Source organism: Triticum urartu, chromosome 1A (genome assembly GCF_056163025.1).
Source record: "Triticum urartu cultivar PI428250 chromosome 1A, HENAU_Tu73, whole genome shotgun sequence".
NCBI lineage: Eukaryota > Viridiplantae > Streptophyta > Magnoliopsida > Poales > Poaceae > Triticum > Triticum urartu.
The window spans coordinates 374,171,867-374,196,926 of NC_141873.1; the positions used below are offsets into that span (position 1 = coordinate 374,171,867).

At 43.7% G+C, this 25,060-nt stretch overlaps 2 protein-coding genes across 4 annotated transcripts; one reads left to right on the forward strand and one right to left on the reverse strand.

Annotated features, from left to right (window-relative positions):
- The first annotated feature begins 3,116 nt into the window (after positions 1 to 3,116).
- Positions 3,117 to 5,424, forward strand: LOC125512976 (putative E3 ubiquitin-protein ligase ATL44). 2 transcript variants are annotated; one of them, XR_015602722.1, is made up of 2 exons: positions 3,117 to 4,282; positions 4,963 to 5,370. XR_015602722.1 is itself a non-coding variant. In XM_048678032.2 (2 exons), the coding sequence occupies exon 1, from the start codon at positions 3,316 to 3,318 to the stop codon at positions 3,934 to 3,936; it is 621 nt and encodes a 206-aa protein (XP_048533989.1). In that variant the 5' UTR covers positions 3,124 to 3,315; the 3' UTR covers positions 3,937 to 3,983; positions 4,963 to 5,424. The 2 variants fall into 2 exon arrangements, 1 of the variants encoding a protein (XP_048533989.1); XM_048678032.2 differs by having other exon boundaries at positions 3,124 to 3,983; positions 4,963 to 5,424.
- Positions 5,425 to 5,553: 129 nt separating this feature from the next.
- On the reverse strand, positions 5,554 to 16,389 carry LOC125512998 (uncharacterized). 2 transcript variants are annotated; one of them, XM_087521807.1, is made up of 9 exons: positions 16,060 to 16,389; positions 15,056 to 15,253; positions 14,829 to 14,951; positions 14,119 to 14,156; positions 13,769 to 13,937; positions 7,925 to 12,121; positions 7,677 to 7,816; positions 6,526 to 6,784; positions 5,554 to 6,071 (listed from the first exon to the last, which is right to left on the reverse strand). In XM_087521807.1, exons 1-8 carry the CDS (start codon positions 16,186 to 16,188, stop codon positions 6,580 to 6,582), a joined length of 5,199 nt encoding a protein of 1,732 aa, XP_087377933.1. In that variant the 5' UTR covers positions 16,189 to 16,389; the 3' UTR covers positions 5,554 to 6,071; positions 6,526 to 6,579. The 2 variants fall into 2 exon arrangements, with proteins under 2 accessions (XP_087377933.1, XP_048534004.2); XM_048678047.2 differs by having other exon boundaries at positions 5,554 to 5,998; positions 16,060 to 16,388.
- Between the last annotated feature and the right edge of the window lie 8,671 nt (positions 16,390 to 25,060).

The window sequence follows — 25,060 nt, forward strand, 5'->3', positions numbered from 1 at the left end:
GTGAACAAATTACTGCAGAGCAATTGATAGAAAAGCGCATAGTTATGAGAATATCTAGGCAATGATCATGAATATAGGCATCACGTCCGTGTCAAGTAGATCGAAACGATTCTGCATCTACTACTATTACTCCACACATCGACCGCTATCCAGCATGCATCTAGAGTATTAAGTTCATAAGAACAGAGTAACACTTTAAGCAAGATGTCATGATGTAGAGGGATAAACTCAAGCAATATGATATAAACCCCATATTTTTATCCTCGATGGCAACAATACAACACGTGCCTTGCTGCCCCTATTGTCACTGGGAAAGGACACCGCAAGATTGAACCCAAAGCTAAGCACTTCTCCCATTGCAAGAAAGATCAATCTAGTAGGCCAAGCTAAACCGATAATTCGAAGAGACTTGCAAAGATATCAAATCATGCATATAAGAATTAATAGAAGAACCAAATAATATTCACAAATAATCTTGTTCATAAACCCACAATTCATCAGATCTCGGCAAACACGCCGTAAAAGAGTATTACATAGAATAGATCTCCAAGGACATCGAGGAGAACTTTGTATCAAGAATCAAAGAGAGAGAAGAAGCCATCTAGCTAATAACTATGGACCCGAAGGTCTGTGGTAAACTACCCACGCTTCATCGGAGAGGCTATGGTGTTGATGTACAAGCCCTCCGTGATCGATTCCCCCTCCGGCAGATCGTCGGAAAAGGCCCCAAGATGGGATCTCACGGGTACAGAAGGTTGCGGCGGTGGAAAAGTGGTTTCGTGGCTCTCTGCGATCCATCTAGGGTATAAGAGTATATATGGACGGAAGAAGTACATTGGTGGAGCTACGTGGGGCCCACGAGGGTGGGGGCGCCTACCCCCTGGGCGCGCCCTCCTGCCTCGTGGATGCCTCATGGAGTTCCAGACTTCAACTCCAAGTCTTCTGGTTTGCTTTCGGTCCAAGAAAGATCATCGCGAAGGTTTCATTCCGTTTGGTATTCCTTTTTTGCGAAAGTCTAAAATAGGCAAATACTAGGCCTTCGGTTAATAGGTTAGTCCAAAAATAATATAAAAGAGCATATTAAAGCCTATTAAACATCCAAAACAGAAAATATAATAGCATGTAACAATAAAAAATTACAGATACGTTGGAGACGTATCAGCGGACATGTCTGGACAACCCCATTTTCGCCCCACATATGGGTTGGGTTTGGAGTGACAATTCATCACACTGCAACAAACACACCAAGAATTACATCAATGGATCAGAATCATGTAGGGTTGCTCATGTGATCTTTGTATTGAATAATAAGGGAGAGAGGATGCCACATAGCTACTGTTACGGACACATAGTCCGAGGAGGACTACTCACACATGATCTTTGTATATCAAATCCTATCTTATGCTTATCGACATTTCTGAGGAGAGGGCTAATGAACTAGCCAACCAGATGGGATGCATAACAAAGGGCATGCCCTTTACATATCTCAGACTTCCTATGGGAGCTACCATGCCCAAAATTGATAATATTATATGGCTAGAGTGAGTAGATTTGATAAAAAGCTATCTAGCATTGCATTCATGCAGTCCTATGCTGGAAGACTTGTACATCAGAAAGTTGTTATACAAGTGTCAACACCATGGACTTGGCTCCATTGCCAAGGGACACGCACATCACATATACTAAGGTGAATTCTATCATTTATGTGAGTCTACTTGGTTCTCTCTTAGATGATACACTACTTGACCCCTCTCATGCATGTATAGGTTTGAGAGGAGCTTCATGCGCAACGAGAGGAGTACAAGCACAAGAGGACGACAACACCATCCAAGAGGGAACCATGAAAGCGGCGATAGAAGAAGTGGTGTGAAAAATGCACCATCGGACAGTCCGGTCAGCGTCTGCACGAGGCTCCAAACCATCTGTTGCCACCGAACTGTCCGGTCAGGAGGGCCAGATTGTCTAGTCAACCATACTGTCCGGCAGCGCGCTTGCATGCAGAATTTGGGAAAAATTCATGTATCTTTACCCTTTTGCCCCTTACTTACCCCTTCATGCCTTGGACCTACATATATCACTCATCATCATCATCCATTTTAGGATTATCAAAGAGCCAAAGACTAGAAGTAAAATCATAGAGCTTTGCTCATGTTTCTCCCTCTTTGTGGGATCTATCTTCTCTAGTGGAACCAAAGCCTCCTAATGGAAGAAGGATTCCCCAAGTAAATCATCAAGGCCTTCTAATGGAAGAATGATTCCCCAAGTGAATCATTAAGACTTGCACTGATGGAGAAAAATGGCTTCATAAAAGCATCAAGCCCTCCTTGTCTTAGGACTTGGGAAAGAAACCCTAACTTATTCCGTCTCTCTCTTTGGATGATTTGAAACAAGGATCTATCTATGTGTATCTTTTATTTGCATTTGTGTGTTGATTTGAGTGTTTCCCTCGCATATCCTCTAGTGTTCATCGTGTTCTTCCTTGCAGTAGTCATCATGGGATGCGTGCCACTAAGTGTTGGTGCCCAATTCGGTAGCCTCCCCCTCCCCGTCCCACCCCAAGTGAACATGGGGAAAAGGATATGCCTCTCCCCATGGACGGTGGCCGCTACTGCAAAGGGACGGTGGGCGCCACGACAAGCAAGGGTGGCGGCGCTGCGAACATGCACCACCTACACTGTGAGTGATCATCTAGTGATGATGTGAGCACTGTGGATGGTGTTGCGGTAGTGATGGCCACAACTTACGCCTGGTGCTACAAGGCCGACACTTGATGGGGCGTGGCGCTGCAAAGCCAACCCCGAGCTCTTAGAAAAGGTGACCATCAGAGCTTTCAAGGTTCGTCGATGATATGCCGGCACTGTAACATCGGTCGGGGCGACGGCGACAGATGACTCACGATACAATGAGTAGGCCACACGATGCTGCGGTGCAGCAATAGGGCCGGGTGTTGCAAGACCACGTTGGATGTTGCAGGCTGACCGCGGCACTACCGCAAGGACGACGAGCGCGCTGCAGGAGGGTCAATGGGCGCGGGGTGCTGCAAAGTGCCAGCTGCCGTGAGGGGCCACACAGAGGTGCGGTGAGGCACTGAGGCTGATCACGAGTCGACTGATTTCCTAAGAAAAAATCGGCTGACCCGCGTAGCCCAAAACCTAGCATCTCATCACAAAACTAAACTCGCGTCCCATTACACGGAAAAAAAGGGCCACCTGTAAGGCCGTGTAGAACTCCCTCTCCCGGCCTGTGGCCTCCGGACAACCAGTCAACCAGAGAGGAGAGCGCGTCGCGTCGCGCGCACGAGCAGGCGCCGGAAACATGGCCACGGCGGCGCACGCGAGACGGCTGGCGGCCTCGCGCGACGACCCGTCGGCCGCCCCGACGTCGGGGAGGTCCCAGTTCGACCTCTCGTCGGGGGCGGCCACCGCCGTGGTGTTCCTCTCCATCATCCTCTGCTTCATCCTGCTCTGCACCTACTGCCGCTGCGCTCGGCAGCGCGCCATCGCGGCCGCGCGCGGCGGCCGCGCCATGCGCCACGGCTTCCCGAGCGCCCTCCTCCGCCCGGCCGACGGCGCGGCGCTGACCGTGGTGCGCTACGCCGACGCCGGCGCCGGCGCCAAGAAGGGGCTGCAGCCGGAGGGGGACTGCCCCGTCTGCCTCGAGGCCTTCGGCGACGACGACGGCGTCAAGGTCGTCCCGGCGTGTGGCCACGTCTTCCATGCCCCCTGCATCGACCGGTGGCTCGACGTGCGCAACTCGTGCCCCGTCTGCCGGTGCGTCGTGGTCTGCCACTACGCCGCCCGCGCAGGCCCGGGTGCCGGCGACGACGGCGACGACCAGGAGGTCGTCCTGGAGCGCGTGGTCGCCATGATCGAAGCTATAAGAGAAGAGGAGGCCGCGGCGAGGCGCGCGCCGGCGACCGCGAGGGTCCGGGGGTGATGACGCGTACGTGCCTCGGGTTGTACAGGCACAGCTAACCTAACTGGGTAAGTTTCTGTTGTAGCTTTGGTGTGATAGTACAGAGTGATAATAAATTCACAACTGTGCAAGTTCTTTTAAGAACACTGAGTTTTTTTTTTTGCGGGGGACTTTAAGAACACTGAGTTGTATATATTCAAAGCTATATAATGTAATGTGATGACTGTCAGTTTCTTTGTTCAATAAAAATGGCTAGGAATTAGGCACCTTATTTCTGAAAATTCGGCGAAAAGCATTCCTAAGTTTGCTGGTCTATTACCGTGGTAGACTCCGAAGAGGCAAAACTAATGCAAATATATAAGAAAAGGTATTATAAACCATGTTAGTTGTCAGTTGATCTATTTTTTTATTAATTGTGTTTGTATTTGTTAGGATATTTTGTTAAATGTATAGATGTTAATCATTTTGAGTATGTATAACGAACCACCACCTTAGTTGCAGACATTATAAACCAGCTAAGCTATATTCTCGAGGCTATCATACAATTGTACAGGCATAGACAGCAAGCCAGAAATTGAGAAAGAAGTCTCCTCCTTGTGTTGGCTAAAGGGAGCACAAATCATTGACCCCTTCCTCGCCTGACCCTCCATTTTCAGAATATAAATAGATGTGAATGGGGCCAAGCCAACTAGGAGACGTTTTGTTCTATATTGCTTATATTATTGGATAGGTATTAGGTGGTTGCTTTCCAAATCCAATTGTTGCCTGCGCCAATTTGTCACTTGGCAAGACTACAGCCCGCTAGATAGTGACACGTCGAATACCCAATCTGAGCTTTCGCCAATTATAAATAAATAAAAATAAAATAAATTGAGCTATCTCATCCCAGTTCCTATCAGATATGATTTTTTAGGTAGAGTAGCATACTAGTTTGTACGGAGTAGATATGAAGCCTCGCAACCCATACTAAAACCTCGTCAATCTTTATGGATCGGAGGGAGTAATATTATGTTAGGTACTAAAATTATTTGTCTAAAATACATGCAGCACATTTCGGAGCGCCCACCGCATGTTTTCAAGATCAGTTCAGTTCAGAAGCCATGCTTCACGTTTCAGCCAAGAGGAGCATATCCTTGGCTTTGAACACAGGATCCTATCAGCTGATCCATACTTTCACCGAAGCTGGTGAGTGCAAGAGACATTCGAAAGGCCGCTGTCTAAACACAAGTTCTTATTTCTTGATCAGCATGCAAGCCAAGAGTTCTCCAGGCACCAATGCATGAACATCATCACATGTGGACTGAACCAACTGTTTTCTTCAATGATGACCTGACTGCCAACAGTTTCAGATTGTCCAGTCATCCCCCATTTCTTTCTTTGCTACTAAAGACCTCTTGTAACCATTGCTCTGTTGGGTCCCACTGTCACATTCAATCAGAGAAGCTATATGCCAAATTGTGTTTGACAGAATACTGTCCTCAAAAAGCGAATAACAAAGTAATCGACAGACTATGTGCATATACTCCCTCCATCTCAAAATAAGTGTCTCAACTTTGTGTTGTACTAAAGTCGAGACACTTATTTTGGGACGGAGTGAGTATTATATTACATGTGAAAGAACATTAGCCTACAAAAGGATATCACGTGACCAACTATACAATTCAGCAAGAAAAACTACACTTATCAGCAGTTGATTAATCTACAAAGATGAACTAACCAACGGTTATGTTGGCTCTGTCACTCTGTGTAAAGGGAAGAGTGGTCTGTGTGGTTATATGAACCGATGAATTTTAGGCTATCCCCTAGCACCACATATGCTTGTGAAGTTGTGATAACTAATAATCGGTTGAGACTAAGTGTAGTAGGGCCTCCCAACTGCTAACTGTGAATGGTTGTTGCCATGTGATTGCTTCATCACTGAGACCTGAGAAGTGAGAACCATGAGCATTTTATTCTTTTGGGGGCACAGCTTCCGGTGCAGCTCAGAGCACGTATCCAGTTCTGCACTTGCTTGGAATTACTCAGCTCTTGCACGGTGGTTGTCTGGGAATGCCGGTACCCTCCGACGTCGACAAAATATGTCCTGATAATTAGATAACCAAGTCGTTATGAGGACACAAATACTGATTGATGTACTCATGCTCACGCTCATGCATCTACAAGATCAGGAAAGTATAAAGAGTTATCAGTGATTTCCTCATTGATAGAGGGTTTACTGCCATAAGCTTCTTCAATGAAAGAGTTTACTGTCATAATTTTCTTCAATGAAAGAGGGTTTCTTACCACTTGATAAGTGTAGTTTAGCCCAATTTTATGACACGTTATCTGCTATCAAACCATGCAGTCCATGTGCCGCCAATGTTACACATTCATGTTACTGTTACTTTTTTGAGCTTCATCATAACAAATCAACTTTTTATGGTGGGATTCCCAGTACTACATTAGCTAGTATCTACTGCATCTGTCATGGTGTGTCTGATATTCGATAGCAGGTAAAGTTTTATCGAAGTAGCAGCCTTGAATTTAACCCAATTTTTTTTCATGCTCCACATCTAAGAAATCAAGTTGCAATTGCATGTAATCGAAGGAGCAGGAGAATACATGAAGTACCTGTACTGTGGACTGTGGGCCTTACGGTTATGGCACACAGTTGCTCGTCATCCCCTAGAACCATCGTCCCTTCCTTGCAGTTGCACTTTTCAACTCCATAACTAGTTCTTCTCGTTGAGCCTCCACTTCTGCATATTGCATGCTCACGTTGAGTAACCGATCCTGCATATCTTTTAGCTCTGACTCCAGTTGTGCTATCCTGTTCCCATCCTTGTTATCCTTTTCATCCCTGCTACCGAGTTGTCCCTCTCCCGTTGGACTGTACAGGGTAAAAAGAGAGTATGATCTTCTGAAAGGTACCCCGATATCATTGATTGATGCCTTACAGTAGTAAAAACCGCATGAAACGAAAACCATTCTAATGTGCACAATATTTTGATCATGATAATGGTATGATAAAGGTTATATATTAGAAGTTGTCCATTTACGGACGCACAAATCAAATGTCTCACTGTTTCTTTTCTCTCAATTAATAGAAACATTTTGACTGCACGCATTCTAGGATGTCATCTATTTCCAAATGGATGTGTTTTGCACAAGGAGACCATCTGGGGGCGGCAATGTTGCACCCTTATATTAGATGCACTGGTGACAGCAGCAAGTAACGGCTGAAAAGCAGCTGGGAGCATGCATCCAAACTATCTTTTTGTATAGAATAGTTTTTTATTTTTGAACATTTTTTGTATAGAATAGTTAATACCACACGGATAATTTTACATGAATGTTGTTTCTTATTATGGGAATGTTAGAAATCTGACGTCAATTTTTAACCATGGCAAATCAACCGTTTTTATGGCAAATTGTGTTGTCGCCAGGATGGCAATTTCCTTTAGCAAGCATGGCAAATCCTGGCAAAAAACTAAACATGGCAAGAATTTGCCATGGTTGCTAAAGGAAATTGCCATCCTCGCGACGATATAATTTGCCATCTCAGGCGTTCGATTTGCCATGCTAAAAAATCTGACGTTCGATTTGTAGCGAAATACCTCTTTTTAATGCTTAATGGAGTGGCATAGATGGTCTGCAGCCTTAAGAACATGGGAGTTTAATTAAGACTCCCATATGCATGGTATAGCAAAGGAAATCTAGTGAAAATGTGTTTTGCTAGTAACAGATGTCAGAGGGAGGAGGGATGCGATAAATCACTAAACCTTTGCAGCTGCGCCCTATATGATTTATTTTCCTCCAATGCATCAGCAAGTCTAGTCTCCAGTAATTCTAGCTTTGAGTGAATGTCTAGATCTTCATTAACATGAGTACCTCCATTGTCATTAGCAGCGTCGTCATTACCCTAAAGTAGCAAGGAAATAGTTAAGTGAAATAGTGCACATGGCCATCACATTTAAATCTACGTAACCCTGATCTAGAACAAGTTGAGTTATACTTCTAAATGGCTCACCTTATTTACTACAAGCTTTGCTTGAGTGGATTTACGACGATTTTCTTCATCGGCATCATGCAAAGTACTCTGGATACAAGAGACTTGGTCTGTTAACATGGCCTTCTGCACCTTTAGTTCTTCACATTCTTCAGATAGTGACTGCAGACGCTCTTCTAATTTTGTCTTTTCAAACTTAGCCTGATCAAGAGAACTTTGTAGTTTGAAAACTTCATCTTGGATGCTTGCCATTTTGCTAACCTGGATTTTTAGTCCAGAAATTTCCTCCATTACTTCCTGTTTCTCATAATCACTGGATTTATACTTCAACTCTAGTTCGTCTGAAGTTTTCCTTAAGTTTTCTTCATTGGATCTAGCAGCTTCCATCAATCTTGTCATATGCTCAACATCTGTTGTCAGTGTTTCCTCATTATGTTTGGATGCGTTAAGCGAATCAATCAGGCCTTTAATTTTGGTTTTAGACTCTGTACGAAGATCTTCCAACTGAGACTGATAATGTCTCATTTGTGCACTGACATCTTCAAGGTTAGCCTCAAGTTTGGCCTTGTCTGCTCGCAGGATGGAGACCTCATGTATGCTATCCAAGGCGGCACTGTCTTTCTCCCCGTCTGTGGAGGACAGCTGTGCAGTAAGGCTCATGACCTCCCTCTCAAGATTCTTCACTTCACCAATCTTTTCGTTCTCTATCTTGTGTAAAAGGAAATGTGCACTATTTATCCTTTCTTCGTGTTCCTTGTGCTCCTGGAATATATTCTCCAGCTCTGAAAGCAAAGATTGCTCTTTTAAAGTTACCTCTTTTTGAAGCGTAGAGAGTTTTGCCTCTAGGAACTCTGCTGTTTCGAACAAATCCATTGTCTTCCTTTTTGATTGATCTAATTGCTGCTCCAGCTGTGCACAATGGTCATGTAATTCCAGCTTCTGCTTCTTTAGGTCAGCTGTTAGAGTCTGAAGAGAACTGCATTCTTCAGCAACACTATCAATTGTGGCCTGTAGTTTTGCATTTGATCTTCTTAGAGCCTCCGAATCCTCTTGTACTTCTGACAATCTAGTTTGGGACTCCAAATGCTTTTGCTTCATTTCCAGCTTTTGAGCTTCCATCTCTGCTTGCTGCTGTTCTACTAAATCCTTAAGATTTGCGATAAGTGATATAGAATAATCCATTTCTAGCCTGGTTGCCTCCTCTTCACTTGTGAGAGAAGTCAACTGAGACTCTAGTTCAGATATGAACTCGGAAAACTCAATATTCTCTTGTTCCAGCTTTGTTACAAGCAACTCTAGTTCAACTTTGCGGCTTTCAAGCTCGCTAATCTTTCTTTCGAGAACCTTATTGGCAGAAGCATGAGAATCTACGCTACTGGTAAGCACAAGGAGATCTTCTCGCGCTTCATCCAAGCATTTTGATGTCATGCTACTTTCTTCAAGTGATGCTGCCAAACGTTCCTCTAGCTGATCCTTCTCCTTCTGAATATCAGAAATAGTGTTCTCCATTTCTGTCGTACAATGTTGCAGACCATTGATCTCCTGTTCTTTCAGCATAACTGTATGCACAAGCTCATTGATCTTTGTTTCGAGAACCCCATTGGCAGAAACATGGGAATCTACACTGCTGCTAAGCACAAGGAGATCTTCCCGCGCTTCATCCAACCATTTTGAAGTCATGCTACTTTCTTCAAGTGATGCTGCCAAACGTTCCTCTAACTGAGTCTTCTCCTTCTGAATATCAGCAATGGTGTTCTCCATTTCTCTCGTACAGAGTTGCAAACCATCGATCTCCTGTTCTTTCAGCATAACTGTATGCACAAGCTCACTGATCTTTGTTTCGAGAACCTCATTGGCAGAAACATGGGAATCTACACTGCTGGTAAGCACAAGGAGTTCTTCTCGCGCTTCATCCAAACATTTTGAAGTCATGCTAGTTTCTTCAAGTGATGCTGCCAAACGTTCCTCTAACTGACTCTTCTTCTGAATATCAGCAATGGTGTTCTCCATTTCTCCCCTACAATGTTGCAAACTATCTATCTCCTGTTCTTTCAGCATAACTGTGCGCACAAGCTCACTGATCTTTGTTTCGAGAACCTCATTGGCAGAAACATGGGAATCTAAACGTTCCTCTAACTGACTCTTCTCCTTCTGAATATCAGCAATGGTGTTCTCCATTTCTCTCACACAATGTTGCAAACCATCGATCTCCTGTTCTTTCAGCGTAACTGTACGCACAAGCTCACTGATCTTTGTCTCGAGAACCTCATTGGCAGAAACATGAGAATCTACACTGCTGGTAAGCACGAGATCTTCATGCGCTTCAACCAAGCATTTTGAAGTCATGCTACTTTCTTGAAGTGATGCTGCCAAACGTTCCTCTAACTGACTCTTCTCCTTCTGAATATCAGCAATGGTGTTCTCCATTTCTCTTGCACAGTGTTGCAAACCATCGATCTCTTGTTCTTTCAGCTGAACTGTACGCTCAAGCTCACTGATCTTTGTTTCGAGGACCTCATTGGAAGAAACATGGGAATCTACACTGCTGGTAAGCACGAGATCTTCATGCGCTTCAACCAAGCATTTTGAAGTCATGCTACTTTCTTGAAGTGATGCTGCCAAACGTTCCTCTAACTGACTCTTCTCTTTCTGAATATCAGCAATGGTGTTCTCCATTTCTCTCGTACAATGTTGCAAACCATCGATCTCTTGTTCTTTCAGCTGAACTGTACGCTCAAGCTCACTGGTCTTCGTTTCGAGGACCTCGTTGGAAGAAACATGGGAATCTACACTGCTGGTAAGCACGAGATCTTCATGCGCTTCAACCAAGCATTTTGAAGTCATGCTACTTTCTTGAAGTGATGCTGCCAAACGTTCCTCTAACTGACTCTTCTCTTTCTGAATATCAGCAATGGTGTTCTCCATTTCTCTCGTACAGTGTTGCAAATCATCGATCTCTTGTTCTTTCAGCTGAACTGTACGCTCAAGCTCACTGATCTTTGTTTCGAGGACCTCATTGGAAGAAACATGGGAATCTACACTGCTGGTAAGCACGAGATCTTCATGCGCTTCAACCAAGCATTTTGAAGTCATGCTACTTTCTTGAAGTGATGCTGCCAAACGTTCCTCTAACTGACTCTTCTCTTTCTGAATATCAGCAATGGTGTTCTCCATTTCTCTCGTACAGTGTTGCAAACCATCGATCTCTTGTTCTTTCAGCTGAACTGTACGCTTCAACACATCTAAGTCAGTTTCAGTATCATCAGGTTCTCCACTTCTCAGTCTATAATGTCTTGAACTACCAGTGTCAGCCCCTTCCAGTTCAGTGGCATGGGAGAGCTTTTCCCTCAGCTCAGATAATTCAAGTGTTCTCTCTTTTAACTCCTCTTGGCTTTTCTGGAACTTCTCTTCTAGCCCACTGAACTCGGACCTAAAATTCTCCAGATTCAACTCAAGGTCAGCACATTTTCTCTCTAGGTGTTTTATCTTATATGTTGGGCTCCCCACGGTGGGCATTTCTTCACTATTAGAAATGCAGGGATCCTCTTCTTTCGCCACCCCACTCGCTTCTTTCAACTTGTATATAAGCCCGAAATTTTCCTCCGTTAATTCAGAAAAGTCATTCTCAAGCTCCTGTATTTTGACCTTCAAAAAATCATTTTCTTTTTCCAATTCAAGATAAATAACATCTGGGCCTGCACCATCTGCATTCTCCATTTTGAGAACACGGTTCAGTTTCTCCCTCAACACTGTGATTTCATCTTCTTTTTGTGACAGTATTCTAGCCCATTCTGCAGCTTCTTGAACTGTCGATTCACTTTTGGAGACCTCGTGATCAGCCACATCACTCACTTGGGGAAGTTTGGACATTTCCACTCTCTGCAGTTCTATCGTTTCTTCCAGTTCTTGGAGAATGGAAACAAGCTCTATATTGGTCTCTTGAGTCTTGTTCAGTTGGGCTGTTACTTGTTCAATTTCTTGCCTCAAGGAATCCTGTTCAGAAAGTGAAGCAGAAAGTTGCCGTTCTAGCTCAGCCTGCTGCTTGGATTTGTCAGCACACTCATTCTTCAATGTCTTCTGTTCAATTTTCAACTTGCGAGAATGTCTCTCCCACACTTTTGCCGCGTTACGTAACTCCTCAAGTTTTTCTTCGGCGGTGTCAAGGTGATTTTTGGATGAATCATCACCATGAGACTTTGATTCTGAGAAACTTGCATCCTGAAATTACAGATGCAGTCTGCAGTTATACATAGTATACACTGAAAAATCGCATGTGCATTCGACTAATGCATGGACTGGGAGTTATCTCCATTGCATACAAAAGAAATAGTGTGCTGATTGCTGAAAAATGAGGTTATTTTCCTTCGTTCGCTGTTATCCATATTCAGATATCTAGTTATCTATAATGCTAGTCTCCTCATATAAAGGATAAATGAACGACAAAAGTTCAGTAGAACCACAGGACCGGGGCTCCACGTCTCTTTGCCGTTACTTCCTCCGTTCCTAAATATAAGCTTTTTTAGAGATTCCAATACAAACTACATACGGAGCAAAATGAGTGAATCCACCCTCTAAAATACATCTATATATATATCCGTATGTGGTCCGTACTGAAATCTCTAAAAAGGCTTATATTTAGAAACGGAGGGAGTAGACGGCAACTCGAGATCTGCACTGTGCAGAGTCATTTGGCCAAGGACCGCTAATCAAGTACAGTAATTTCTTAACCTATGGCGTTGCATACTGTTCTTTGCTGCTCCTTGTCAGAACAGTGAATTATTAAACAATAGTTTCTCTCTCAGCCGAGTACTGCTGTTGTGGCAGAAGGCTGTGTCAGCCCAAGCATTGTGCAGCACAACAATTTAAAATATCTGTCCCATGCATTAAGCCATTCTAGCTAAACAGCCCGCAAATCACACACATTGGCACACATCTCCAGGCCGTTCTTTTTTAAATCAATGACATCTAGAGGTGGAGCCGGGCTCCATGATTCTAAAAGATGGCTCTCACTGAATGGACATCAACAAGTAGATAATATTAGGCAAATAATTGCAAGAGGTGTGGCAACCATAGGTTAGATAAGAAAAATAATCTTTTGTTTGCTTGTTAACTTAGAACAGACATTGACCAGTGGGTTAGAAAATGAGCGGAAATACGAATGTTGATTGGATCTATCTCAGACAGAAGAACACAAAACAAACATCCTCTATTGAACATACATCGGTAGGTACACAATAAAACGGATATGTATTCCCAGAATACACATGTTTAATATAAAAAACATATCAGTCCAAGTGAAAATTTCTGACTGCAGACATTGAGATCTAAGAACAAGATAACTAACGACCCAAGATCATCAATATGAAAGTGTTCTTTGAAAATGGAAGAAGTTTATAAATGTAAATTGTAACTTGGCCATCCTTGTGCACATTGGGCATATAACTGTCTGGGAGTTTGTTTCAAAGATTTCGAGTGCAGGGGGATTAAAATGAGAAGCAATAGATAGCTACAACAACCCAAACTATACTTTTCAGCTAATTTGTCGCCTACTTTAGCTCAAACTCGCAACTCATCAGTGGACAAAACTGTTCGAGCAGGAACTAATATAACATATGAAGGCATTCAAAATGTTTTATGTTAGGCTGTGTATGTGTATGTTTATGCGTGAGAGTCTAGCCCAAGTGGCCCATGTGTACTTGTACATATTTATGTGTACCAATGGAAGAGAAAGAAGAGATTCCACAAATTTCCCCAAAATCCACCTTTTATTTCATTTGATGTACCTGTCATTTATGAGGACCAGCAAAATATTTTCGAAATAAAAGAAAACTTGGACCCATATGAATTTTAGCCAAGGCATCATACCCTATTTCCAGATTCATCTGCATTATCAGCTTCTAAATTATTTTCTGACAAAGACTGAGCACCCTTGTTCAACTTCAACAGAATGTCAAAGACGTCTGCCTTTTTGTCCATCTCATCATTGGTTGGGCTCTCCTTAAGATTAGAAGATAGCCCTTTCCATGATTTCCCACTGCGCATAATGCCAACATGACAACAGAAAATAAGTCCTATGAGCAGTCAAGATACAACAAGTAGTAGAAGTTTTGGCAGTCAAATAGGTGGCCATCAAAGATTAAAGATGCAAATGTTTGCAACCACCAGAGTGAAAATAGGAAATATGGACATGTCAATGTAAAACATGGTCAGGTTACCTTGATTTAGATTTTGTGCCAAGACATTGAATCTTAAGCTGCAATTAAGAAACACCAGAGATCATCATAAACATAATAAACGGAGATTTAGTCGGTGTTTATCAAGAATTTTAGCTAACAGCTAGAGATAACTTTCCTCTAGAAATTACCTTAAACCCACCCCGGCAATGCGAATCAAAACTTGTGAACAGTAACAAAAATAGGTCTAAATAACATCATTACCCCATGAATGTCTTGAAACATTACGATTTGGCATTAACTATTATTTTATCTGAGACCTGCTGTTTAGTTGATGAAAGACAAAAATATCATACAGAGAAATGATAATTTGGAAAAATTATTTATGAGTTCATCTGTAAGAGCTAAAATTATCAAATCTAATGCTTTCTGCTGGGCTATACAAGTGCATACTGCTAGTAATACTAGTAGGTTACAAACAGAGGCTCGCAACCATTAACTAACATGCAGATGATAGTCTAGAATCTAGAGAAAGTTAAGCATTTATTGTACATCCAAGAATCAACTAATATAGATGGCACATGGCAGGTCAACAGAATATGAGTAAAATCCTAGAGAAAGTTAATCACTTCAGGGACCGAACAGTATAACTAGATGGACCAAAGCCATTGTTAAATTTGAAGATCATATGGGATCCAATAAACCATCAGAAATTCTCTGGGGTAAAACAAGTACAGCTAAATGAAATCTACCTGTAAAACTGTGCCAGAATTGCAATTCTTCAATGGCAAAGAGATGTCAGTGGAGTCTGATGAACTGAGATAGTTCGTCAGATTTAGGTACGCTTCCCCAAGAACAGCAGTTCTTGTTGATCCCTGTAACAGGAGATATGTTGTTAGTAAGCCAACGGAATAATAAAGGAATGGAAATTTGATAGGCAAGTGAATGAGGTGGAAAAACATGCTGGCAATGGCCATACCATGGAAACAACAATCTTGCACTGGCACTCCTGAAATTCTTGTGACACTTCATCTTTAGGAAACCGAATTGCATGCAGGATGGAGTCATGCCATTGACAAGCTCCATTAATAGCAGCCGCTTTACTTGACTTGGCAATTGTTTTTCCACTGTCTACTGACGTGATTGTAATGAGCAGCCTGTCTGATACTACTGGTACCTGTTGAGCAAGCACCAATAAGAAATTCATCAACAAACCTGTGTCATCCATTTGTATCGGTATGTTATTTCCTTTGAATGATCTGCCGCACTACCAAACAAAATAACTACAGCTATTCAAACAATTACTATTAGATCTTGCAAATCCTCAAGTGTCACCGAATGAAGTAGCAAAAATCCTCGATTTGTCCTAACAACCCATCTTCAATCGAACTACTTTAAAATGCATGCGTGCTGCTAGGATTTCGATCGAAGCATGTCCTGCCTAGTATAAATGGGAAACTCGCAACCTTCAGATGCCTCAACAGCCGAATGTTGACGGCATGATCGGAACTAAGCTTAAATATGTCTAGTTTGCTAAGAACTCTCAATAAATTGATCTCCGAGCACATGAGCAGATCAGCATTCCCTCTGCGACCGGCATCGCCTTTCTCTAACGGAGACAAAAACACACAAAACGTGGCTAAGGACGAAGCTTCTCCCGGTGTAGGACCAGAATAGGCATGTACATTTATCGATCTTCCTGAACATGCACGTTTCAGTCACACGTTTATGCTGCTCAACCCATCACCGATGAATTTCCGGATCCACCCCACGAGTACAAATTACCATTCGAAATCTATTCGATACAATAGGAAATTAATTCAAGATTCAACCCATCTCGCGAAGCTTTCACTAACCCAGAGACGGAAACGCATTGAGATTCCCGGGTAACGAAACACCCTAGCAACCCCCGAACCAGCAATCCCGAATCGGTCGGAATGCAGCGGTGCGACGTGAAGAGAATGCGTTCCCGATCAACATCACCTGAACGGCGTGGAAGCCGGAGAACCTGAACTCCATCCGCACGCCGAGCCGGACCGACGAGCGGCCCCCATTCTGCCTCGACCTCCCGCCGCCCCTCCCTCCCCTGCCGGCGTCCCCGGACTCGTCCATTGGCGCCGCCCGATCACCCCACGTCGCTCAGGCGCGGCCCGGCCGGTCGCGCCCTCTTCCCCGTCGCCCCTGCCGCGGCATGGCACGGACCGCTCTGTTCGTCGACGGGGCGGAGGAGGAGCGAAATGGATTGGGGAGGAAATCGCGGGAGGCGGCGAGGAGTTGGCGCCTAGTTTAGCAAATGGGCCGGGAGCTTAACAAGGGTGGGGAACTTCTCGTCTCGCCTTTTTGGCTTTTCTTTTCCAGATTTTCTTTTTTACTTTTCTTTTCCGAATTTATCTTCTTGCTTGTTTTCTGCAATCCAAACGGCGATAAAACATCTCCTGGAAAATAAAAGAAAGACGATACTCCCTACATTATACTCCCTCCGTTCCTAAATACTTGTCTTTCTAGGCATTTCAACAAGTGACTATATACGGAACAAAATGAGTGAATCTACACTCTAAAATATGTCTACATATATCCGTATGTAGTAGTCATTTGAAATGTCTAGAAAAACAAGTATTTAGGAACGAAGGGAGTATATTTCTTTTCATGCAACCGTGACACATCATCAAGTCATGCATATTACGCATAAATGGCGATATTTTTTCATTTATCCATCCACAGTCATGCCAAAACAACAAATCAGTGCATTTCACTCCTAAGTTAAGTAATACTCCCTACGTCTTAAAATAAGTGTCTCAACTCTAGTATAACTTTGTACTAAAGTTAGTACAAAGGCGAGACATTTATTCCGAGACGAAGGGAGTACTAGGTTTTAGTTAACATTTTTGCTGTTCCATGTTGTGAGAAGCAGTTGGCTTGGGATTGTAACCCTATACTTTTGGAATAAAACTCCCTTTTACCCCGTAAAAAAATGTTCTTCCCTTTTTATCACCATTTTATTACACCTTCCTATGTTCTATTGTTTCATAACTGAAAATCGAGAACGCTCTTAAATATGTGTTTGTATTAGTTTTAGTTATTCTCGTGGCGCTGATTTATGTATTTCTTTTAACAAGTTTCTCGCCGCAACGCGTGTGGTATCATCTAGTCCATATATGTAGGACGTATCATATGTCTCTGAGACAAGATTTTGAGCAAGAATTATAGTCATTTGCATGACATAAAATCAAATACCATTCGATTCCTTTTGCAACGCCCTATTTGTGTAGCTATCAAATCCACGGTGGTCTGAAAAAAATCCCAACTATCGCTTGGGATTCTCAAGGTGACTTAGGACTAAGGGTCTACAACAGTCGAATCCATCAACCTCCCCCGTCTCCATGGTCAGCTTTGGGCACTGGTATGTGGGAAGACTATGGATATTCACACCTGCAGGGAGATTCGTTATAGGTTGTTAGGTTTTGGTGTCCTCTGTCGCTTGTCCGCCCATTCCCATTGTAGCGCTGCTTGCTCATGCATGGTGTCTGGTTGGGTTCCCCATATGTGAACTCTCAAGTTTTGGGGAAGATTCTTCAACCATGTTGCTTGTGCCTAAATTTATGGTTGTGCTTATGGTATCTTCAATAAGTTTCGCGACAACACTTTAGAGTTGACATGGAGTTGGTCTCCTCCTTTGGCCTTGGTTTACTTCTCCAAGTCAACTTTTCATGCTCGTGGTCGTCATCGCTCGTGTATCTTGGCAATGTCTAGTTACTTTCCGACCACAGTTACAACGACTCTCTGGTTTTCGGCGAGATGCACCAGGTATGGCATCGAGGCAGACCATATGCTTGTATAGATCAGAGACAACGAAGAATTCTCCATGGGCCTCATCCTATTTTATTCTATATGTGTGTTTGTGTAAGACACATAAATTTTTAATATATGGCCTCTAGGCTTATGGAAAAAAGAGCATTGCTACTCTTGATTTGACATGAAAAGCGAACACTCCTTCGACCTTCACTTCCTTTTTGAATTGGGCAAAAGATTTGCCTTTTTTGTTTGATATAGATGGAGCACAAATAGAGGTGGTTGGAGGCTAAATGAAAATGTTGCAAAGAATTGGGAAGATATTCTAGCTAGATGTTTTGCTCTAGCTGAATCCCAATTTTTTCCTTCAAGTATGGGTTAGGAGTTTCCACATCACAGATTTGTTGGCAGAAATGTGATATTTGCGCTCTTCCAAATTTCCTAATTGACGAGGATGATGTGTAACGCCCTCGATGCGGCTATATCTCCTACGTGTCGAAGCATGACTTAAAGGCATAACCACATTGAAAGCAATGTCGCAAGTGAGGTAATCTTCACAACAACCTATGTAAATAAATAAAGGGGTAAAGTACATAGTTGGCTTACACTCGCCACGTCACACAAATACATAAATAAGTCATTACATTCATCCAATACACTCAGGGTCCGACTACGGAACCAAAATAAAGATCAACCCCAAATGCGACAAAGTCCCCGATCGCCCCAACTGGGCACCACTACTGATCATCTGGGAAAGACACATAGTAACGACGAGAGTCTTCATCGAACTCCCACTTGAGCTCGGTCATGTCATCTGGAACTGTATCATCGGTCCCTGCATCTGGTTTTGGAAGTAATCTGTGAGTCACGGGGACTCAGCAATCTCGCACCCTCGCGATCAAGACTATTTAAGCTTATAGGAAAGGTAAAGGTATGATGGTGGAGCTGCAGCAAGCGACTAGCATATATGGTGGCTAACATGCGCAAATGAGAGAGAGAAGAGAAAGCAAAAGCACGGTCGAACAACTATGATCAAGAAGTGATCCTAGAACAACCTACGTCAAGCATTACTCCAACACCGTGTTCACTTCCCGGACTCCGCCGAGAAGAGACCATCACGGTTACACACGCGGTTGGTGCATTTTAATTAAGTTAAGTTTCAGGTTATCTACAACCGGACATTAACAAATTCCCATCTGCCCATAACCGCGGGCACGGCTTTCGAAAGTTCAAATCCCTGCAGGGGAGTCCCAACTTAGCCCATCACAAGCTCTCACGGTCAAGGAAGGATATTCCTTCTCCCAAGACAATCCGATCAGACTCGGCATCCCGGTTACAAGACATCCTCGACAATGGTAAAACAAGTCCAGCAACACCACCCGAATGTGCCGACATATCCCGATAGGAGTTGTACATATCTCGTTCTCAGGGCACACTCAGATAAGCAATCCGTACAACTAAAACTAGCCCTTGAGTTTCCCCGAGGTGGCGCTGCAAGGGGCTCTAGTTTGGACCAACACTCAGAGGAGCACTGGCCCGGGGGGGTTTAAATAAAGATGACCCTTGGGCTCCGGAAACCCAAGGGAAAAAGAGGCTAGGTGGCAAATGGTAAAACCAAGGTTGGGCATTGCTGGAGGAGTTTTATTCAAGGCGAACTGTCGAAGGGTTCCCATTATAACCCAACCGTGTAAGGAACGCAAAATCCGGGAACATAACACCGATATGACAGAAACTAGGGCGGCAAGAGTGGAACAAAACACTAGGCATAAGGCCGAGCCTTCCACCCTTTACCAAGTATATATGTGCATTAAGATAAACAAGATAATAATGTGATATCCCAACAATAAACAATGTTCCAACAAGGAACAATCTCCAATCTTCACCTGCAACTAGCAACGCTGTAAGAGGGGCTGAGCAAAGCGGTAACATAGCCAAACAACGGTTTGCTAGGACATGGTGGGTTAGAGGTTTGACATGGCAATTTGGGAGGCATGATAAGCAAGTGGTAGGTATCGTAGCATAGGCATAGCAAAAGAGTGAGCATCTAGCGAGCAAAGATAGAAGTGATTTCAAGGGTATGGTCATCTTGCCTGCAAAGTTTTCAGAGTTGCCTTGATCCTCGTAAGCGAACTCAATGGGCTCCTCGTTCACGAACTCATCTCCCGGCTCTACCCAAACAAGAACAACAAGCAAAAGGAACACAATCAACCACGTGCAATGCTCATGCAACATGATGCAAACATGGTATGATATGCGGGATGTGATATGTGATGCATATGCAAGATTTGCAAAGGAATTATTGAACCTGGCCTCAACATGGAAATCCAAGAGTGCCACTGGAAAGGGGAGTTGATTTCGGTCGAAATTAATATAAAGATCACCGGAATTGGATGCACGGTTTGGAAATGGCAAGCAAAACAAATATGACACCGGTCTGCGATAATCAGCAAGTGACCATCTAAATGCATCAAGATAAATATGCTACAGCACTCAAACATGGCAACAAAATACATGGCATGGATCCACTCATGAAGTTTGACAAAAGATTAACACTGAGCTACGGCTAATTCATCCATTAACAGGTTCAAACAAGCATGGCAAAAGTGCAAATGATAACAGGTTTCAGACTTAGTGAAATTAACAACATATCAGGAATTTATCATCAGGAAGCAATCTTTAGAGTATGAAAACTACCTGCTACAGGAACATATCATCGCAAAAAGGGCATGGCATGAAGCTACTCTAATCATATAACAAAAGTCCCTTAGTGACCTTGAGCCAAAAGGGACCAGAAAATACAATTGCAAGCATGTGAACATAGCAAAACACAAACAGATTCAGACTTAGTGAAAAACTGGAGCATGCAAACAGTTAACAAGTAGGCATGTTTACGAGCTCGATGCGCTCACTACAAAGCATTTCATGACAATCTAAGCATACACCCATCAAGAAGACATGGCATAGAAGCTAGACATGGCAAGGACAACAACATAGCATGCACGGATCAATAGCAACGTCCTCGGCAAAATCGCTAAACATGTTAATAATCTGCCAGGAACATTTTATAGCAAAAGTAGAGCTCGATTGACTCAAGCTAGGGTGCTCCATAAATGCAAACAAAGACATGGATGGATAGAGCACCACAATATTAACAAAACATCCTTACTGATCATCCTCAAAAGAGGCACGGTTCACTAGGAAACAACATGAACATATGACATAAAAACAATATCAGGACAAGGACTTAGTGAAATTCTAAGTCCCTGAAATCAGCATCAACGAGTAGGCTACTTTGCATGCTTGTGCTAGTCACCACAAAGATCACAAAAATACATGGCATACACCCCTGTAAAGATGGAATGACATTCAACAAAACACATGTAGAGCTCAGGATCATAGCATGCACACATTAATCATGGCAAAAATGACAAAAGGCCATTTGCTGAAACAGATCTGACATATTCCTCACATAGCCCTCTTCCAACAGCATTTCGGGCATCAAGATGAGATCAAATGAAAATGATGCAATAAGATGAAATGATTTACTCGTCGAGACAAACATTTTGATATGCTACACGCACGAATCGGAGTTACGGATGCAGAGTTATGGCATGATGAAGATTGCAAAATAACTAGGGTTTCGGGGATAAAAGTCAACCGGGAGATTTCAGATCTGAGATCCGGCCGGCGCGGATCCCGAGGTTTGCCGGACTTCACTGTTCACCGGAGGATCTCGTGGCGGCCGGAGTGAGGAGGTGAGGAAGGAGGCCGGCCGGAGAGGACGGCGAGGCGCGGTGGCGCGGCGAACTCCGGGCGGCGGAGGTGGCCGGAGCTTGAGGGCGCGGCGGCCGGATGCGGCGGCGCCGGGCGGCTCGGGCGGCCGGCCGCAAGGACGAAGATGGCGGGCGCGGTGGTGCTGACGAGGAGCCGAGCGCGCGGGCCGGGAGGGCTCCGCGTGGGCTTCACGGGCCGTGGCGGTGGGGAGGCCGACCGGGACACGTGGCGGCCCCCGGTTGGCTGCGGGCGGCGGCGGCGGTTTCATCCGGCCGGAGCGGACGTGTCCGGCGCGGCGAGAGGGAGAGGAGCTAGGTTTAGGGTAGGGAAGACCCGAAAATTTCGGGGGAGACTTAGTTTTATAGGTAGAGGGAGCTAGGGAGCTCCAAATGAGGTGTGGTTTTCGGCCACGCCATCGTGATCGAACGCTCTAGATGATAGAAGGGGTTTAGGTGGGTTTTGGGCCACTTTGGAAGGGTGTTGGGCTGCAACACACACGAGGCCTTTTCGGTCCCTTGGTTAACCGTTGGAGTATCAAACGAAGTCCAAATGGTACGAAACTTGACAGGCGGTCTACCGGTAGTAAACCAAGGCCGCATGACAAGTCTCGGTCCAATCCGGAAATGTTTAACACCCGCACACGAAAAAAGGTAGAAAGGACCACCGGAGGACATAGGAGCGCCGGAATGCAAAACGGACAACGGAGAAAATGCTCGGATGCATGAGACGAACACGTATGAAAATGCAATGCACATGATGACATGATATGAGAGCATGACAAAGACAAAACACACAGAGACAAAAACCCAACAACGAGGAAATAAAATAACTTAGGGCCGGAAATGGCAAAAGTTGGAGTACAAATAAGGTAAATTACATCTGGGGTGTTACATGATGGTTGGTCTAATGCCATTTCTAGGGTTTCTCAAGGAAGTTTGCAATGGCCTCACAATATTCTGCACGGAGATTTGGCTAGCCAAGGGAATAGAGAGAGGCCTTCAAGATGAGGCCCAGAAGGAGTCTTTCGTGCCATTTATGATGGTGTTCTCTTGTTTCAGTGCTGAAATTGTTCGTGTCCAACTCGTCATAGGGGATTCTAGGGCCACGACGAACTTGTTTAGCCTGGACTACTCATACCAAATCCATCGAAGTTGGAACGCCCCTACAGATCTTTCCATGTTATCTAGAGACAACTAATTTTTTTGGGTTGCACACCCTCTGCCAATTAATCTTGTATTGATGAGCATGAAAATGAAGTTATCATACAAGAATCTTGTCATGATAAAGAATTTTTTGTTGGGAGAGGTGATGTCATTCATATTGGGACGTAGTCTGAGCACCACTACCTTGGAGATGATCTTCACAAATGTAGGTATGAGGCTGATACGGTAGCCCAGTATCAATTCAACGATATCTCTTTTGGGACAAGGACGGTGTTAGTAGAGTTGATAATGTGGAAGTTGTCACCTTCAATGGACCATAAGAACTTACCCGCACACATATGTTCTCTTTGTTAATCAATCAACACCTCCTAGAAAAAGGCCCATGATAAGCCATCAGTGTCAGGGGCTTTGTCTTTGGTGATTCCCTGATAGCCATGAGCATCTCGACGATGTCACTTGAAGCTACGTCGGTATTTCCCCAAAGAGGAAGGGATGATGCAGCACAGCGGCGGTAGGTATTTCCCTCAGATATGAAACGAAGGTTATCGAACCAGTAGGAGAACCAAGCAACACAACGTAAACATCCCCTGCACACAAATAACAAATACTCGCAACCCGACGTATTAAAGGGGTTGTCAATCCCTTTCGGGTAACGGTGCCAGAAATTGGTGCGTTGACGGGAGAAAGTTGTAAATAATAATAGATCAAACGCCAAATAAAATAAATTGTAGCAAGGTATTTTTTGTATTTTTGGTTTAGTAGATCTGAAAATAAAAGGCAAATAAAATAGATCACGAAGGCAAATAATAAGAGAAAGAGTCCTGGGGGCCGTAGGTTTCACTAGTGGCTTCTCTCGAGAAAAATAGCAAACGATGGGTAAACAAATTACTGTTGCGTAATTGATAGAACTTCAAATACTCATGACGATATCCAGGCAATGATCATTACATAGGCATCACGTCCAAAATTAGTAGACCAACTCCTGCCTGCATCTACTACTATTACTCCACACATCGACCACTATCCAGCATGCATCTAGTGTATTAAGTTCATGGAGAAACGGAGTAATGCAATAAGAATGATGACATGATGTAGACAAGATCTATCTATGTGGAGATAGACCCCATCGTTTTATCCTTAGTAGCAACGATACATACGTGTCGGTTCCCCTTCTGTCACTAGGATCAAGCACTGTAAGATCGAACCCACTACAAAGCACCTCCTCCCATTGCAAGATAAATAGATCAAGTTGGCCTAACAAAACCCAAATATCGGAGAAGAAATACGAGGCTATAAGAAAACATGCATAAAATAGATCAAAGAAACTCAAATACTTTCATGGATATAAAAAGATAGATCTGATCATAAACTCAAAGTTCATCCGATCCCAACAAACACACCATAAAAAGAGTTAGATCATATGGATCTCCAAGAGACCATTGTATTGAGAAAAAAACAAGAGAGAGGAACCCATCTAGCTACTAACTACGGACCCGAAGGTCTACAAAGAACTACTCATGCATCATCAGAGAGGCACCAATGGAGGTGGTGAACCCCATCCGTGATGGTGTCTAGATTGGATCTGGTGGTTTTGGACTCTACGGCGGCTGGAATTGATTTTTCGTCGACTCCCCTATGGTTTCTGGAATATTGGGGTATTTATAGACCAAAGAGGCGGTCCGGGGGCACCCGAGGTGGGCACAACCCACCAGGGCGCGCCTGGGCCTCCTAGCACGCCCTGGTGGGTTGTGCTCTCCTCGGAGCACCCCCCCAGGCGCAGCCTTGGCCCATTAGGTGTCTTCTGGTCCATAAAAAATCTCTGTAAAGTTTCATTGCATTTGGACTCCGTTTGGTATTGATTTTCTACGATGTAAAAAACATGCAAAAAACAGCAACTGGCACTTGACACTATGTCAATAGGTTAGTACCAAAAAATGATATAAAATGATTATAAAACATCAAAGATTGATAATATAACAACATGGAACAATCAAAAATTATAGATACGTTGGAGACGTATCAGCATCCCCAAGCTTAACTCCTACTCGTCCTCGAGTAGGTAAGTGATAAAAACAGAATTTTTGATGTGGAATGTTGCCTAACATGTCATATCATATTCTTTTCTTTATAGCATGGACATTTGGACTTTTATATTGTTCAAAGCAATAGTCTAGTTTTGACATGATAACTTAAATACTCAAGCATATCAACAAGTAACCATGTCTTCCAAAATATCAACGCTAAAATAAGCTATCCCT